This window comes from Delphinus delphis, chromosome 8, assembly GCF_949987515.2.
Source record: "Delphinus delphis chromosome 8, mDelDel1.2, whole genome shotgun sequence".
In the NCBI taxonomy this organism is placed as follows: Eukaryota; Metazoa; Chordata; class Mammalia; order Artiodactyla; family Delphinidae; genus Delphinus; species Delphinus delphis.
Window position 1 is genome coordinate 55,254,069 of NC_082690.1, and position 18,872 is coordinate 55,272,940.

Here is an 18,872-nt window from a genome sequence, read left to right on the forward strand (position 1 = left end):
TGACAGTGCCTGGACCTATAAATCTAAATATCTACTAGGTATCTCTTGATGCCCTATTGTAAGTTCAAGCTCAACATATTCCAAAAGAATTAATCATTTTCTCTACCCAGCCTCTGCCCCAAACACAAACACATCTGTTCCTCCTCTTCATATACCCAATCTCAATAAATGGCACTACCATCTACCCATTTGTCCATGCTAGAATTCTCCTTTGCCTGCTAAATCTAATAAACTGCCTTATCCTGCCAATTTCACCTTCTTTTCTTAAATTAATTTTTTTTTTTTTTTTTGCGGTACATGGGCCTCTCACTGTTGTGGCCTCTCCCATTGCGGAGCACAGGCTCCAGACGTGCAGGCTCAGTGGCCATGGCTCACGGGCCCAGCCGCTCCGTGGCATGTGGGATCTTCCCGGACCGGGGCACGAACCCGTGTTCCCTGTATCGGCAGGCGGACTCCCAACCACTGCGCCACCAGGGAAGCCCTTAAATTAATTTTTTACTGAAGTATAGCTGAATTACAATGTTGTGTTAATTGCTGCCGTACAGCAAAGTGACTCAATTATACATATATATACATACTTTTTCATATTCTTTTCCATTATGGTTTATCACAGGATATTGAATATAGTTCCCTGTGCTACACAGTAGGACCTTGTTGTTTATTTATTCTGTATATACCAGTTTGCATCTACTAATCCCAAACTCCCAATCCAACCCTCTCACCTTCTTAATAGTTTTGATATTTGCTGTTTCATATCCACCCACACTACTACTAACTTAACAATAACAGCTTAATTTATTGAGTGCCTACACCGTATCTAGCACAGTACAGTAACCCTTAGATCAACTCTGTGAGGCGGGTAATATTACTATCTCCATTCTATAGATGAGGACTCTGAGGCTTAATAGCTTTGATTTGATGTCCTTTTGCCTCTATACAGGTAAGTTCTAGTCAACAGCTCAGCTTTTCCTCTCATCTTTCCTAGTTCTTCTCTCTCCAACAAGTTCTAGAACACCTCCTCTTATTTATTCTACTGACAAATGAAACTTAACAAGATGAAAACTAAACCTACAGCAAACTTTTCCTGTTTTCCTGTTATCATCACTGGCAACTTCACAGTTTTGTAGTCTTTAGTGTTGAAGTTTATAAGAGGAATCATGATGTAGTAGAAAGGAACAGGGAAGAAAGTTAGAATCTGACCTGAATTTACTATTTGATTTCACATTTTTCTAGCTTTCTAGCTCTAAACTCTGTGCTTATTAAGTTTCCTTAAATACAGAATGAGGTTAAGGGTAATACTAACTCATGTAGTCTTATATGGGAAAAATATAATATATAGCGTTAAATCCATTTCTGAAGAAAAAAAATCTCTCCAGTGTGGCACACTCATAAGTTGGTACTCCAATATATCTTAAACCCATAGTCTGGATAATCTTTGTCAGTCAAATCAATCTCCTGCTTAAGTATCTGAAGTGGCTATGTCTTATCTACTGAATAAAATGTAAACTGAGCTCTGCAGACACCCGACACCCTCAACTATACCACTGCCTATTCTTACACCACACTAGCTTTACTCTATGAAACAATCCAATGGAGTCATTTGGTTCACAAGCATTATAGCTTCTTATTCCTCAGCCTGCTCTCATTCTGTCCCTTCTATATCTCAAAGCCCTCTCATTTCTTTTACCAGTCCTTTCTTTTTATAAAGAAAGGTATATTCCTTTCTTTAAGATCCAGGTTGGTAGCTAACAAACAACTAGGTGTCTGGATCAAAACAATGAGTGCATGCAGTTCAAAACAAAGGCACCACAATGAGACCGGTAGGAGGGGTGGACACACGATATAATCAAATCCTGTACTCCCCGGGTGGGCAACCCACAAACTGGAGATTAATTATATTACAGAGGTTCTCGCACAGGAGTGAGAGTTCTGAGCCCCACTAAGGCCTTCCAGCCCAGGGGTCTGGCACCATGAAGAGGACTTGGCTTTGAAGGCTAGCAGGACTTGAACGCAGAAGCTCCTCAGGATTGATGGAAATAGAGACTTCACTCTTAAAGGGCATACACAAAATCTCATACACCCTGGGACCAAGGGTAAAAGCAGTAATTTGATAGAAGACTGGCCCAGACTTACCTGCTGGTCTTGGAGGGTCTCCTGGTGTGGGGGAGACCCTGGGGACATAGACAATGGTGGCAGAAACATCAGGGAGCATTCATCTGCATGAGCTCTCCTGGAGACTGACACACCTTGGCACATCAAGACCCGGCAGAACGGAACAGGCTGTAGGCTTTACTGCTGGGATGCCTGAGGCCAAATAACAAACTGGATGGGAACATAGCCCCACCCATCAGCAGACAGGCTGCCTAAAGACTTCCTGAGCCCACAGCCGCCTCTAGACAGCTTCTAGACACAGCCCTGCCCACCAGAGGGCCAAGACCCAGCTCAACCCACCAGTGGGCAGACATCAGAACTAAGAAAACTATAGTCCTGCAGCCTGCTGCAGGCTAGACAGTACCCTGGGACCAGCTGGCCCCTGGACCTTGGGTGACGAGAGGGGAGTGTAATCCTGGGATACATAGGATGCCTCCTACAGAAGACTACTTTTCCAAGGTGGAGAAACATAACTAACCTACCACATATATAAAAATACAAATAGCAATTTAGAAAAGATGAGGAGACAGAGGAATATGTTTCAGATGAAGGAACAAGATAAAACCCCAGAGGAAGAACTAAGTGACATGGAGATAGGCAATCTACCCACGAAAGAGTTCAGAGTAATGATCGTAAAGATGATCAAAGAACTCAGGAGGAGAATGGATGCACAGAGTGAGAAATTAGAAGTTTTTAACAAGGAATTGGAAAGTATAAAGAACAACCAAACAGAACTGACAAATACAATAACTGAAATGAAAAACACACTAGAAGGAATCAATAGTAGATTAAATGAAGCAGATGAATGGATCAGTGAGCTGGAATACAGAGTAGTGGAAATCACCACTGCCAAACAGAAAGAAGAAAAAAAAATGAAAAGAAACGAGGACAGTTTGAGAGACCTCTGGGACAACATCAAATACACTAATATTCGCATTATAGGGATCCCAGAAGAAGAGAGAAAGGGCCTGAAAAAACATTTGGAGAGATAGTAGCTGAAACCTTCCCTAACCTGAGAAAGGAAATAATCACCAAAGTCTAGGAAGCGCAGAGTCCCATACAGGATTAACCCATAGAAGAACACACTAAGACATGTTGTAATCAAAATGACAAAAATTAAAGATAGAGAGAATATTAAAAACAACAAGGGAAAAGCAACAAATAACATACAAAGGAACTCCCATAAGGCTATCAGCTGATTTTTCAGCAGAAACCCTGCAGGCCAGAAGGGAGTGGCACAATACACTTAAAGTGATGAAAGAGGAAAAATCTACAATCAAATAATACTCTACCCAACAAGGCTCTTGTTCAGATTTGACGGAGAAATCAAAAGCTTTACAGACAAGCAAAAGCTAAAAGAATTCAGCACCACCAAACCAGCTTTACGACAAATGCTAAAGGAACTTCTCTAGGCAGAAAAGAAAAGGCCACAACTAGGAACAAGAAAATTACGAAATGGAAAAGCTCGCTGGTAAAGGCAAACATACAATAAAGGTAGGAAATCATCCAAACATATAGCTAGTAGGGAGGTTAAATGACAAAAGTAGTGAAATTATTTGTAACCACAATAAGTGGTTAAGGGATACACAAAACAATTAGATGTAAAATATAATATCAAAAAAAGTAATTGTGGGGCTTCCCTGGTGGTCCAGTGGTTAAGACTCTGTGCTTCCACCGCTGGGGGTGTGGGTTCGATCCCTAGTCAGCGAACTAAGATTCCACATGCTGTGTGGCATGGCCAAAAAAATAAAAAGTAATTGTGAGGAAAAGAGAGTACAAATGCAGGTTATCTAAAATGCATTGGACATTAAGAGATCAGCAACTTAAGCATATATATATATATATATATATATATATATATATATATATATATATATATATATATATATACAGACTGCTACACAAAAGCCTCACTGTAAACAAAAATCTCTAATAGATATATGCACAAAAAAGAAAAAGGAATCCAAACATAACACTAAAGATAGTCATCAAGGACTTCCCTGGGGTGCAGTAGTTAAGAATCCACCTGCCAATGCAGGGGACACAGGTTCAAGCCCTGGTCTGGGAAGATCCCACATGCCACAGAGCAACAAAGCCCATGCGCCACAACTACCAAGCCTGCGCTCTAGAGCCTGCGAGCCACAACTACTGAGCCCACGTGCCACAACTACTGAAGCCTGTGTGCCTAGAGCCCGTGCTCCACAAGAGAAGCCACCACAGTGAGAAGCCCGTGCACTGCAACAAAGAGCAGCACCCGCTCACCGCAACTACAGAAAGCCTGTGTGCAGCAGCGAAGACCCAACACAGCCAAAAATAAATAAATAAATAAATAAATTTAAAAAAAAGATAGTCATCAAATTACAAGAGAAGAGAACAAAAGAAGAAAGGGGAAAAAAGACCTCATAAACAAATCCAAAACAATTAACAAAATGGCAATAGTAACATACCTATTGATAATTGCCTTAAATGTAAACAAACTAAATGCACAAACCAAAAGATATACACTGGCTGAATAGATACAGAACAGGACCTGTATATATGCTGCCTACAAGAGACTCATTTCAGATCTAGAGACACATACAGACTGGAAGCGAGGGGACAGTAGAAGATATTCCATGCAAATGGAAATCAAAACAAAGCCACAGTAGCAATATTTTTATCACAGAAAGTAGACTTTAAAATGAAGATTGTTGTAAGAGATAAAGAAGGACATATGCATAATGATCAAAGGATCAATCGAAGAAGAAGATATAACAATTGTAAATACATAGGAACACCTCAATATATAAAGCAAATGTTAACAAACGTAAGAGGAGAAATTGACAGTAACACAATAACAGTGGGGGACTTTAACACACCCCACTATCCCATCCCCACTTCTGTGGTCACCTTGGAAAGCAACAACCTGGAATCACAGTGAAAACCACCAGCTTTGCAATCACCTAATGGATTAAAGCTCCTTCAAATGCCCATTCCCAGAGAACTGTCATTATTTGACCTGTCTGGTGGTTCCTTGGAAGGCCCCACTCATAGGCTCTCTTTATTTGATCTGACTTGGAGCTTGCCAGTGCAAACCATCTTTTATCCCAGAGAAGCTTGTCAAAAACAGTCGCAGACAATTGTTTAACAGTGCAGCTGCCTGAGGCAGTAGACAACAGGACAAATGAGAGGTTCCAATAAACTAAAATGAAAAAAATAAGAAATGAGATGTTTATGGGGGCTTTGAAAAGCTCAGGTATGAACCTTGGTATTGAAAAGCCAAACACATGTCCAGGATTGTGCACATGCTCAGGAATGACATGAAAAGGCCCTAAGATCACAATTCTGGGTACTCTTGAGAGTCTGCATAAGCAAGGAGCAAGCAGAGTTTTAAACTGTCTGGCTAAGTATTGATTACATACCCCAAATTGCATACAGAGCCCCTTACCATAAAGTGGAACACCTATTGGTTTCAGGCATATAGGGAAACTTCTGTCATTGTTTCAGGAAACCATATCTAAAGAACTAAAGGAAAGTGTGAGAACAGTATCTAACCCAATAGAGAATAATAATAAAAAGATAGAAATCAGTTTTTAAAGGAAATCCTGGAGCTGAAAAGTACAATATTGAAATGAAAAGTTCACTAAAGGGGTACAATGGCAGGTAAGAATCAGCAAAACTGAAAGATAGGTAAATTGAGATGATCCAATCTGAGAAAACGGATAGAAAAATGAATGAAAACAATGAACAGAGCCTCAAGAGAACTGTGGGACACCGGAAACCCCTACAAAAAAAAAACCCCAAAAAACACACAACATACTCCCTAACAGTTTTCACAGAGGAGAAGGGATAGAAGGGGCAGAAAGAATATTTGAAGAAATAATGGGTGAAAACATCCGAAATTTGATGATGAACAATCTACACATCTATGAAGCTCAATACATTCCAAGTAGGATAAACTCAAAGAGATCCACATGTAGATGTATCATAGTCAAATTGTCAAAAGTTAAATATAAAGAGAGAATTTTGAAAGCAGCAAGAGAGAAGTGACTTGTCAAATCCAAAGAAATCTTAATAACATTTGATTTCTCATTAGTAACCAGTTAATGCCAAAAAAAGTGGGATGACATTTTCAAAGTATTGAAAGAAAAAGACTGTCTATCACAAACTGTATATCCAGCAAAACTATCCTTCAGAATGGAAGGATCAACTTCATCACTACTGGATGAAGAGCTCCATTACTTGCACCTAAGTGTAAATTATTAAAACAAACAAACCGACAAACATAACCTAAAAAACATTTTTTTTAACCCCAATCATGCCAAGACTTTGGAAAAGGTTCAAAGAGGAAACAGCAAATAAGAAATACGTATTCAAGAAAAAATATAAATATTTGGTAGGAAAGGTGAAAATCTGTGATATTTCAAGAAAGACTGCTGCCTGCCTCCCTCCTCCTAGTTCAGTGAGGTGAGACTCCACTCCAGACTGCTGCAGCCAAGAACATAGGGCTATTTCTTCTCTCAGCTACCAGCTGTAAGGCTTTCTTCCTGGGAGAATCAGGACATCAATGTTTCTCATACTGCCTGCAGCTATCTATTGCTGAAGCTTAGTCCCAAGTGAGTGTGGTGGAGAGGTAGGGGGTTCCCTTCTTTTATCCAACCTCCACTCATGGAATGGAGACCCTATTTTGGGCATGGCACACTGAGAATACTTGAGGAGCTGCAATATAAGGGAAATGAAATTTCAAATCACAATGAGATAACATTTCACATCAACTAGGGTGGTATAATAAAAACAAAGCAAAACAAATAAGAGTTGATGAGGAAGGATTTAGAAAAATTGGATCCATCATACATTTCTAACATCTATAATGTAAAATGGTGCAGTTACTTTGGAAAACAGTCTGGCAGTTCCTCAAAAGGTGAAACATAGAGTTACCATATGACCCAGAATTTCCAATCCTAGGTATGTGCTGAATGATTTTGTTTATATGAAACATCTAGAATAGGCACATCTATAGCAACAGAATGTAGTAGTTGCCAGGAGCTGGAGGGAGGGAAGAATGGGTAGTGACTGCTAATGGTTATGGGGTTTCCTTTGGGGTGATAAATGTATTCTGGAGTTAGTAGTGGTAGCTATTGTACAAGGTTATGACAAAAAATCCATTGAATTGCATACTTTAAAACTCTAATGGTGAGCTTAATGGTATGTGTATTATATCGAGAGAGAGAGAGAATGAAAGAAATAGTTACTTTTTACTTGGAACTTTGTCATTATGGCTTAGGAGTTTGAAAATCACTTGGTCAGCCTTATGCAGTGTCAACCATATGCAGTGTCAACCATACACTAATAGCTTACCTCAGTTCCTGTTTCTCTCCAATCCCAAGCCCGACTTCCCCCTGGCCACACTTTGCAGTCCTTATAGATTTTAGTAGAGCCGTGTACTTTCATTTGCCCCCATGAGAGGGAAGCAATTTCAGGGGAAGACATAAGGAACTTAATTGAACTCTGAAATTAAAAGAAAAATACACTAAATCAGTTTTAAAGTAAGGTTGAAACAGCTCCAAAATACAGGAGCTATACTATAAACAGAATGTATTTCAAATTATAATGCTGTATACAAAATATAGTAAGCCCTGGTCCTCTATGAGTTAAGAAGCATCTTTCTCATTTATGTGGTTGTCACTTCTTCTCCAGAGGTCTAAAAAGTGAAATGTTTTTCTTGGGATCCTGAATCATCCAACCATGGAAACTAGATACTACAATTACTTCTCAGACGCTGGAGGGAATTCTCTGGATTTTTTTTTGTTTTTGTGGCACGCGGGCCTCTCACCGCCGCGGCCTCTCCCGTTGCGGAACACAGGCTCCAGACGCACAGGCTCAGCCGCTCTGCGGCATGTGGGATTCTCCCGGACTGGGGCACGAACCTGTGTCCCTTGCATCGGCAGGCGGACTTTTAACCACTGCGCCACCAGGGAAGCCCCTCAGGATATTTTTGAGAGGTAAAATTAAAGGTGGAGATTTACTTCAGCATGATGGAGTGAGGAAGTTGACAAATCCTTTCCCTAAAAGCAGGTATAAAGCTGGACAAAACTGTCAAAATAAAAATTTGGCACTCTGGAAATAATATTAAAGATATATTGCAAACTGAAAAACGCTTATTCATGAAAACCACTGAATTTCAGATAAGAACAGTAAGATGTTTTGTTGTTCTTGCCTGGGATTACTCCCATGCCCCTACAACAGTTGTTGGCACAGAGGTTCAACTTGATTGGGGCAGGGCATGAAAACCAACAGTCTTGCTGCTAAGGCAGAGGAGGCTCACTTGATTTAGAGCATTTTCAGTTAACCTGGTGATTTCAGTGGCAAGTAAATATGGGTGGCAGGTGGCTCTGCTTCCTTAATATTGTAAGCCTGTTTGGAACAAGCAATGGATTGTCAGAGTAGACAGGGATTTAAAAGGAATTCCCAAGAGGTGCTTGATAAGCTCTCTATCCAGAGTGGAGCAAAGGCTGTGAGCATATGCATCAAAGGCAGGAATAGGCCTAAGTCATGGAAATGTTCTGGGCCAATGGAGCCTATAGAGCATGCAAAGTGAAGAGGTGAGGGGGCTCAGAAGGACTCAGAAGAATGTAAGAGCCAGGGAAGAGATGAAAACATCTGAACATTGAATGTACTCCCCAGCACAGACACTGATCCATCAGTAGAGAGGGTTAAGTCTTACTGGCTTGAGGTGTTTGAACACAATCTTTGGCTGTACACTAAGACATATAGGCACAGAGGAGACCCCCTAGGAAGCCAAGCTTAAAAGTAAAAACAAGGGGAACTCCCTTACGGTCCAGTGATTAGGACTTGGCACTTTCACTTCTGGGACCAGAGTTCAATCCCTGGTTGGGGAGTTCCCACAAGCCATGTGGCACGGACGAAAAAAAAAAAAGAGAAAAAAAAAAAAAGCCCTTAATACAGATTTCAGTGGCCACACATTGCATGGGAGACAGAATCCACAGATTTAGTTTAGGCAAGTGACTAAACAGAAACAAATAAACTAAGAACAACAATGTAGGGGGAAAATCCAAATGCAGACTCTATAATACATTATCTAAAATACCCAGTTTTCAATAAAAAATTACAAGACATGCAAAGAAACAAAAAAATGTGACTCATACTCATCAACTGAAACAGTATCTGAGCACTCCCATATATTTGATTTAGCAAAGACTTCAAAGAAGCTACTCTAAATATGTTCAAAGAACTAAAGGAAACTATTCATAAAGAATCAAAATTATGATGAAACAGGGGACGGGCAAGTTAGGGGGATGGGATTAAGAGATACAAAATGCTCTATATAAAATAGATACGCAACAAGGATATATTGTATAGCACAGGAAATTATAGCCATTATCTTGTAACTTTTAGTAGAGTATAATTTGTAAAAATACTGAATCACTATGTTGTATACCTAAAACTAATATAACGTTGTAAATCAACTATACCTCAGGGACTTCCCTGGTGGTCCAGTGGTTAACAATCCACCTTCCAGTGCAGCGGACGCGGGTTCCATCCCTGGTCAGGGAACTAAGATCCCGCATGCCGCAGGGCAACGAAGCCCGTGTGCTGCAACTACAGAGCCTGCATGCCACAACTACAGAGGCTGTGTGCTGCAACTAAGACCCGACGCAGCCAAAAATAAATAAATAAATATTTAAAGAAAACTATACTTCAGTGTAAAAATTATGACAATGACTCAATGAATATAGAATCTCAATAAAGAGACATTTCAAAAAAGAATCAAATGGGAATTCTAGCATTGATAAGTACAATAGCTAAAAGGTGCTTGATTCAGGTTTCTCCAGAGAAACAGCACCAGTAGACTATATATATTAACAGATTTATTTCACAGAAGTGGCTCATGCAACTGTGGGGATTGGCTAGTGCAAAATGTGCAGGGCAGGCTGGCAGGCTGCTCTCAGGCAAGAGTTGTCTTTTCAGTATTGACGTGTTATTTCTTCTTCCTCAAGGAAACCTCACTTTTCCTTTTGCAGCCTTTCAACTAATTGAATGAGGCCTTCCAAGAGTATTGAGGATAATCTTCTTTATTTAAAAGTCAACTAATTGTAGATGTAAACTAGGTCCACAAAACACCTTCATAGCAGCACTTAGATTAGTGTTTGATTGGATAACTGAGTGCTATAGCCCAGCCAAACTGACACACAAAATTAACCATCACAGTCTACCCCTTGTTAATATGGTACCTATATACATGTCCTTAAACTGTATTTAATCTCCAAATAAAGACAATAACAAAGTGATATTTCTCCCTAATATTAATAACTACTAACCTATTTTTAAAATGTGTAATATAACAAAGGACATAAACACACTATCTTTGGTGCTATGGGAGGAAGACACAAATTTATAAAACATGATTCTTGTTGAGAAGTTAATATTACACTAGAGGAGAGAAGACATATGCAAATTACTAACAATTTTTTAAAGGTGACTTTTAAAAATTACAAGGTAACTTTTGAAAAGTGGTATAAGGAAATTGTAACGAACTGTTATGAGGGTTGAGAGAGACTTCTGTACTAGTCTGCTAGAGTTTCCATAGTAAAATAACAAAGACTGGGTAGCTTAAACAACAGAAATTTATTTTCTCATAGTCTGGAGACTGGAAGTCCAAGATCAAAGTGCCAGCAGGGCTGGTTTCTGGTGAGACCTCTGTTCCTGGCTTGCAGATGGATTCTTTCTTGCTTTGTCCCCACATGGCCTTTTCTCTGTTCATGAGCACTCTTGATGTCTTTTCCTTTTCTTATAAAGATACCAGTCCCATTAGAGCCCCAATCCTCACGGCCTCATTTAACTTTAGTTACCTCCTTAAAGGCTCTATTTCCAAATATAGTCCCATTGAGGATTAGGGCTTCAACATATGAATTTTGGGGAGGCACAGTTTGGTCCATAGTAGCTATCCTATGGCAGTACTACACAGTCTTGATTCCTGTGGCTTTGTAGTCACTTTTGAAACCAGGAAGTGTGAGACCTTCAACTTTGTTCATCACTTAAAAAACCGTTTAGGATATCCCGGGTTCCTTGCACTTCCATATTAATATTAGGACCAACTTACACATTTCTACAAAAAAGCCAACATAATTTTTCTTTCAGTAAAAATAATTATTTCATCAGAGAAATTGGTTTCAGCCATGCTCTTAAGAAATAAGAATAGACTGATGCATAACTCTTAAGAAAAAAGATGGTAAGGCACTTCTAAAAGTGTTTCTTCAATGAATACAATTCTATTGCAACAGAGAATTCAGTTATCATTAAGAGAAAGAGCCAGAAAATGGCTGGATTAAATCTTGTTTATTACTTCTTTTTATTGTCATATATTTTCCTATGAAACTATTTTGAAGACCATAGATTCCTACTTCTGTTGACATTTAACAGTTTTTTCACCACATATAACATATCCATATACTTCTAGAAGTATTTCTTGTAAAAGTGAGTTTTAAACAAACCTAAGTAAATTTGCTTGTTACTAATTAGGAATTCCCAAACTGGCTCCACAACTGAATCCAGTTCACTTCAATATACATTTGCCAGGCTTACAATATCTGTAAAAAAAATTGTGTGACAAATGCAAAGATAATATGTTGGAGAGACAGAAATATGTATAAATTATTCCATTATACGGCAGACTGTTATCAATGTAATTTGACAAAATTGAAGGCTAAGCCATTAAATTTTAAAATCAAAGCATAATTACATTCAATTAAATGCAGAAATATCTTTTAGAGTTCAAGAGTTTTCACAAATGTATAGTCATGAAACAGAATGTATCTCGAAATTTCCCTTGTGCACCTTTCTAGTCAATCCCCTTCCAAGCTCAAAAGAAGCTTTTGATTTCTATTCCCATATATTAGCCAGACCTTCATATTGATGGAATTTTACAGTACCTACTCTTTTGTGTTTTTCTTCTTTCACTCAAAATGCTTTTGAGATTCACCTATGTTGTAATATATATCAAGTGTGTATCAGTCTGAGTAGTAGTCTGTTGAAAGACTACCTCACAATTTATTTACCCATTCTTCTTCTGATGAGCATTTTGTTTCTTTTTGGTATTTTGAATAAACTAGTCACTAATTCTGAATGCAAAACTATTTTGTCTTTTCCCCTAAGAGAATGTGAAATTTGAACTATCTTAAGAAATTTCTTATTCATAAATAAAGACTGAGTGTAGGTAATTTAATGGTTATTTAAAGGCTTCTTTATGGAAGTAGCAGTAAATCAATTACAGTTTTTTTTTAAAGCTACTTATTTTTTCTATCTTTACCTTTTAGTTTGATATATATAATGCAATTATTTAACTATGTAAATTGGGATTAAATTCTTGTAACCCACAAATTCTCTTAGCCCAAGGCAAGAAGAGACGGTGCTTATCATTTATTTTTTTTCCAAGAACAGACTTAGTGAAGGTATGACCTAAACCTTGCTTTGTAGTACAACATCTCTCATCTTTTGGGTGGATATAACTTTTGATGCCCAAGGACTTTGTTCTAATGCCAATCTTGATTACAAAAGCAGAAACTCTAACCTTATTTATCAGTCCCCGCTTTGAGTAACAGTGTCAGCACTGAGAAAAGAAAAAAATTATATAAAGCTTTTTTTTTAGAAAGTTATATTTACAATCCCATGGGAGAGCAGGTGAGGTGCTGGAAAAGCTGAAAGCGAAGAGAGAGAAAGGAAAGAGGCAGGGGGGTAGTGTTCAGAAAACGATATAACTAAATCTTTCTTTTGGTTTGAAGGGTTTTTTCCCATCAAAATTCATTCACAAAGATATGATTTTATTTAATATTGTGTACCTGCCTTTCATTTAAGGTCAATTAAGTTATGATCTTATGAAGATTTTTGTATCTTTGCAAAACTGGTAAGTTCTGGGTCAAATTTTTCTTAAACTGGGGTCTTCGGGGCCCCAGGTATAGAGATATATATACTTGGGAGTTTGAGAGTTCTACCAATATATTTCAGTTTATTTATTTATTTTTTTAATTGAGGGATAGTTGATGAACAACATTATATAAGTTTCAGGTGTACAACACAGTGATTCACACTTTTAAAACACAATTTTTAAAGGTTATACTATATTTACATCCATTATATTGTAAAATATTGGCTATATTCCCTGGTATACAATATATGTTTTAGTTTAGTTCTGTTTCATTTCGGTATTGTTTAACATATTTTACTACACATTAAATTAAGACTTCTCTTTTGCTATGATAATTCATCACATTTTCCTAAAGTGAGACTTTTCTTTCTTTTTTTTTTAACTTTTTTTTTTAAACATCTTTATTGGAGTATAATTTCTTTACAATAGTGTGTTAGTTTCTGCTTTATAACAAAGTGAATCAGATATACATACACATATATCCCCATAAAAATATGGAATGCTTCACGAATTTGCATGTCATCCTTGCGCAGGGGCCATGCTAATCTTCTCTGTATCATTCCAATTTTAATATATGTGCTGCCGAAACGAGCACTTTTTAAACTTTTCTATTGTGGCACAATATACATAACATAAATCTTACCATTTTAACCATTTTTAAGTGTGTAGTTCAATGGCATGAAGTACATTCATATTGCTGTATAGACTTTAATTACATCAGTATTTCTTAAACTGATATTTTCAAGAGCATTTGTAAATTTTATTTTTCTTTTTTATAAAATTAATTTTTATTGGCATATCTTTACAATGTTGTGTTAGTTTCTACTGTACAGCAAAATGAATCAGCTATACATATACATATATCCCCTCTTTTTTGGATTTCCTTTCCATTTAGGTCACCACAGTGCTTTAAGTACAATTCCTGTGCTATACAGTATGTTCTCGTTAGTAATCTATTTTATACATAGTATCTATAGTGTATATGTGTCAATCCCAATCTCCCAATTCCTCCCCCTCCCAGTATTTGTAAATTTTAAAAGAACATTTTTTTCCTTTAAAAAGGGTTTGTAGGGACTTCCCTGGTGGTGCAGTGGTTAAGAATCCGCCTGCCAAAGTAGGGGACACAGGTTCGAGCCCTGGTCTGGGAAGACCCCACATGCCGTGGAGCAACTAAGCCCCAGCACCACAACTACTGAGCCTGCGTGCCACAACTACTGAAGCCCACATGCCTAGAGCCCATGCTCCACAGCAAAGAGAAGCCACCATAGTCGCACTGCAACGAAGAGTAGTCGCTGCTCGCCACAACCAGAGAAAGCCCGCGCACAGCAACAAAGACCCAACACAGCCAAAAATAAATAAATAAAATTTTAAAATAAATAAATTAATAAAAAGGTTTGTAATTTTTTTTTTAAGTTTTTTGCTGCACCCCACTGGTATGTGGGATCTTAGTTCCCCGACCAGGGATCGAACCCTCACCTCCTGCATTGGAAGGCAGAGTCTTAACCATTGGACTGATGGGGAAGTCCCAAAAAGGGTTTGTATATTATTTGAGATTAAGAATCAGTATTCTAGGTAATAAAGTCCTCTTATAATATAGAATTTTTTTCTCTTGATAAACGAGTATTCTTTCTTTCTTTAGATAATAAGTCTGATATAGAACATTACAGTTTTTCCCTTTTTTACCTAGAAATGCAGAGGAAAATTCAATTTTTTTTTTGAAAATTCAATTTTTAATTGTGGTAATCATTTTTTCTGTTCCCAATATAATTACTTGCCTATATATTCCTTTATTTTCCTTTAATTATAAATGGTCCTATTTTAAATGGTTTATATTATACTTCGAAATTCTTTTTAGTAAGTAGATACTATATAAATTTTAAATGCGCACTGAAATTTTTGGCTCAAAGTAGTAAACTATCAATTACAAATAGCTGAACTCAGATAGAGTTTTAGGAATTTTCTTCAATAGTAGCAACTAATATTTTTAAAGTATTTACAGTGTGCCAGGGCACTGTGCTAATCAATGTACTGTGAATTATCTAGTAAAATCCTATGTTGTAGGTACTATTATCACCCCGACTTTACAGAGGTTCAAAGAAATAAAAAATCTTCCGCAATGTCCTGAGGCGGTTCCGTTAGAAATCAAGTCTTGCTGAACTCCAAAGCTCAGGCTCTTAACCAAAATGCACATTGTATCCCAAGCCGCACATTCTACTTTGCATTACTGATGGTTTTTCCGAGATTCTTTGTGGGAGAATGCTCATTGCTTCTCTCAACGAAGCGGAACCCTGTCTTGTAACAAACTTTTTGCCCTTGCACAAAGTTTCCTACCATGTCCACCCTCAGTGCAGTCCTGGTCCACCCTCTGATCTTGGGCTGCTACAGAGCCTGGTCCCCAGATCTTCGTGCCTCAACAAAGCCCCTCCCCCTCACACGCTGGCAACCACAGCAGGGCCCTGTCCTCTCACACCTTGGTCCCTGTGAAGAGCCTGGTCCCTTTAGACCCTGATTTCCTAGCAGGGCCCCAACTCCGCAGACTAGTGATCCCGGCAGAGCCTCGTTCCATCAGGCCCTCGTCCCCCAGAGTTTTCAGACACTGCTTTCCAGCACAGGTGCGGTTCTTGTACCTTAGCAGTATCCCTCAGCAGACGTTCACTGAGACTTCTCCATACAAAGGTTCCAACCCAACCCCTAATTCAGGGCACCTCTCCACCTTTCCCTTCTCCACCTTTTTCTCAGAATCGTTTTTTTCCCCCCTATTCTGCTCTTTTGTTGCTTCTTATTCACTCTCCTCAACTTCCCCCACCATCTGGTGCCCCAGTTTCTGTCCCGGGAGTGCCCCCCCCAAACTTACCCAACGCCCTCTCTCCAAGGAGCAGCGATCTCGAACGGCTCCCTGCTTTACCTCTCACCTTTGCTCCCGAGGACCCGGTTAGGCGATCCCCCCACGACTCGCGCGGCCCTGAAAAAAGTCTTTTGGCCTGTTATCGAGTGCAGCTCCGCCCTCTTCAAGCCTATTGGTCACCGTTCCTAAAACTCCCGCCTCTCCAGCTTCCAGCCCGCCTCCCTGCCCCGCAGCCCTTGTTTTCATTCCCCTTGTCACACGAGGCAGTGGCGAACCCAAAGTGGGAGGAGCGAGGGAGGGGGGCGGAAAGAGAGCAGAAAGCGAAAGGCACGGGGCGCCTCTCTTTCCTACGTCTGACTAGGTTCTCGACTGCTCCGGGCCGCCGTTGTATTGTGGGATCGCTGCGCCGTGCCTGAGACGCTCGGATCCGCAGGGGCGCCCACTTGCTAGCGCCTCCTGTCGTCTGTAAGGTTGCCCTGCCATTCCTCGGCACCCCAACTCCCCCCACCCCCCTATCGCCTCCTCCTCCATCCTCCAGTTCAAAATGGCGGCGGCGGCGGCAGCGGCGGTGGCTATGGCTCCTCCGGGCTGCCCGGGTTCTTGCCCTAACTTCGCCGTAGTCTGCTCCTTCTTGGAGCGCTACGGGCCGCTGCTCGACCTGCCTGAGTTGCCGTTCCCCGAGCTGGAGCGGGTGCTGCAAGCTCCGCCGCCGGACGTCGGCAACGGAGAAGGTAAGCTAGGGGCCCGAACGCCCGGCGGGAAGCGGCCCTGGCATGCTCCTTCTCTCCGCTCTTCACAGACACCCCGGACCTCCGCGGCTCTGTCCTCCCGCTGGGGCGCAGTTCAGCCCGGCCGATCTTCTCCTCCCAGCCCCTGGGGTCTTGGGCAGTGGGGAGGCGGGGCGGAGGCCCCTTAGAGCCACTCCGCCCGACGCCCAGCAGAGGTGGGGGCGTCGCGGGCTAGGTCTGGGCTGGGGGCGGGGAGGGGTCATTGTGCTGGTCGGCCGCCCCTGGGACTGCTATCCCGCGGCGGGGACCGGGCCCCCCAATCCTTCTCCCTCTCGGTGGCGGGGGAAGGGGAGCGCAGGTTCCGGCCAGCTTTGCGCTTTTCTCCTCTACTCCTCCCTCACTCCCTCCCCTCCTCCCACCATCCTCGCTACCATCTCCGGGGAGGCTGGGCTCATCTTCTCGGGGCGCCCCTTTCTCTCCCTCCACCTGGGTGGGCGGGGGCAGCGGACACTTCATCTCTCCCTCCCTCTAGTGGGAACTCCCCCGAGAGAGTCGGCTCTGGTCTCTTTTCCTTTCCCCTCCAGGGCTGGTTTAACCCCCCAAACTCCTTCCTCTGAGTCCGGAGGTTTGCTCCTCCTCCTTAGGAGGGGGTCCTCCTCCATTCTCGCTTTGGGGGGGTGAAGTCGGTTCAGCTTCTCCACTTTGGAGGGTAGAGGGTTAATTTCTCCTCCCCCATAGTTTTCCTCCTCCCCACCTCCCCCCAAATAATAGAAGAGCATCTCCCCACTTTTCCAGTCCCTTCCCCCTTCATCCTGGCATAAGGCTTAGGGGAAGAAGAAGTCGCCCTCCCATTTGCAGGGTAGGGTGGGGTGGTTAGTATGTAGGGTGGAGGAGGGGCTCAGACGGAGGGGAAACAGTTGAAGAAGGTGCTTGTTGCTCATGTTTCTCTCTCTGGTGCCGCCGGTCTATTATTGGTGTTCGCAAGTGGTGCTCCTTCCACATAAGGCCACCGCGCGGCTTCAGGGCGCATGCTCTGCCCGGCCCCATTGAAACTTCCTGCTGCTGCTGCGGCGGCGGCGGCTGGTGGTTCTTTTCGCTGGAGCATCTCCGCGCTGCGCCTGCTGCCTCCAGCCCTCATTGAGCGCATACACTCACTCCCTCCCTATTTATTCCCGATCCATGCCTCTGCTTTCTGGCACATTTCTTTTTTCAGAGAAGGGTTTTTTTGTTGTACTCTGAGCATTGCCTTTATCTGGGAACAGCCCTTGGCTGGAGAAGAAACGTTTCCAAATAGGTCTTTTTTTTCCCCCCCTTTTTGTCCGTATTAGGTGGCCACAGTGGACTGGGTATTGTGCAAAACAGATAGCTATTTCCTTTACAAGAAATCAGGACTGCTCTTTAATTCTCCATGGAAATGAAGAAGTTTCTGTTAACAGAATATATTTACATAGCTAGGAAGAGCCCAAGTGTGAAGTTGTTCAAAATATTACCTATAGAGAAAATTATATTATGGCTACCAACGACTCAAATTAATACAGCAGTTATGATACAGGCATATATCTCTTCTTACCTGCCCAGATCTCCTCTACCATTCATAAATTCTGGCAAATAAAAGATTATATTATATAAAGACTTCTGCAGAATTTCTTGAAAAGTTAAACTCCCCAATATAGTAATTTCAATTGCAATTTGATGGCTATCAAATTGTATTTACATTTCTTTTACGGAAATGATCATTATGAAGGCGAGTGGTCATTATGAAGGAGAGTGCCTTATAAGTTACTTTTAGGATACCTTGGGAAATGATGGTAATGTATCTATAAGAGAGAAATGTGGGAATTTGAGGAAAGGGATTGCTGGTAAATTGTTTTTGGAATGTATTTGGACCAAGTTGGAATGCAGGCATAAATTTTCTGTCCTGGCATTATATTTTGGGTGGTATATAAGATTGCTTGCTTCTCCATTCCTTTTAAGTATTTTGGCCACTGCATTTGGCTTCTGTTAGTAACAAGAAAAAATATCAGAGTCAGTCTAATACTTCATGTTACTTTTCTATCTAGGATTGAACAATGGGCGACTAGCTAAGTAAAAAATGAGAAGTAATACGAGTTGAGAGATTATACCAGTGGGTTCAGCCATGCATTACTGTTGGTATAGTTTCAACTATAATAATAGATCTTGTCATAAGGTGATCCAAGAATAATAACTAATGTTACGCAGTTCAAGA

General features: G+C 40.8%; 2 protein-coding genes and 1 non-coding gene across 4 annotated transcripts in view; 1 reads left to right on the forward strand and 2 right to left on the reverse strand.

The window, feature by feature from the left end:
• AAMDC (adipogenesis associated Mth938 domain containing) overlaps positions 1-16,081 on the reverse strand; it is a 33,392-nt gene extending 17,311 nt beyond the window's left edge. The window contains exons 1-2 of the mRNA XM_060018211.1: positions 15,927-16,081; positions 7,489-7,638 (exon numbers count right to left, since the gene is read on the reverse strand). Of these exons, the coding sequence (XP_059874194.1) occupies positions 7,489-7,620 (132 nt within the window). The 5' untranslated portion in view covers positions 7,621-7,638; positions 15,927-16,081. The remainder of the gene's footprint in view (positions 1-7,488; positions 7,639-15,926) is intronic.
• LOC132430403 (U6 spliceosomal RNA) lies at positions 13,561-13,667 on the reverse strand. Its single transcript, XR_009520494.1, has one exon. It is a non-coding gene; the product is annotated as a U6 spliceosomal RNA (small nuclear RNA).
• A 139-nt stretch (positions 16,082-16,220) lies between the features above and the next one.
• The window catches only part of RSF1 (remodeling and spacing factor 1), a 167,110-nt gene continuing 164,458 nt past the window's right edge, over positions 16,221-18,872 (forward strand). The window contains exon 1 of one of the 2 annotated variants that reach the window (XM_060018209.1): positions 16,221-16,382. Coding sequence is in view for 1 of the 2 variants with exons in the window: in XM_060018208.1 (XP_059874191.1) it covers positions 16,462-16,648 (187 nt within the window). In the remaining variant the exon portion in view is untranslated. Of the gene's footprint in view, positions 16,383-16,436; positions 16,649-18,872 lie in introns of those variants that run through there. The other variant, XM_060018208.1, reaches the window with a different exon arrangement.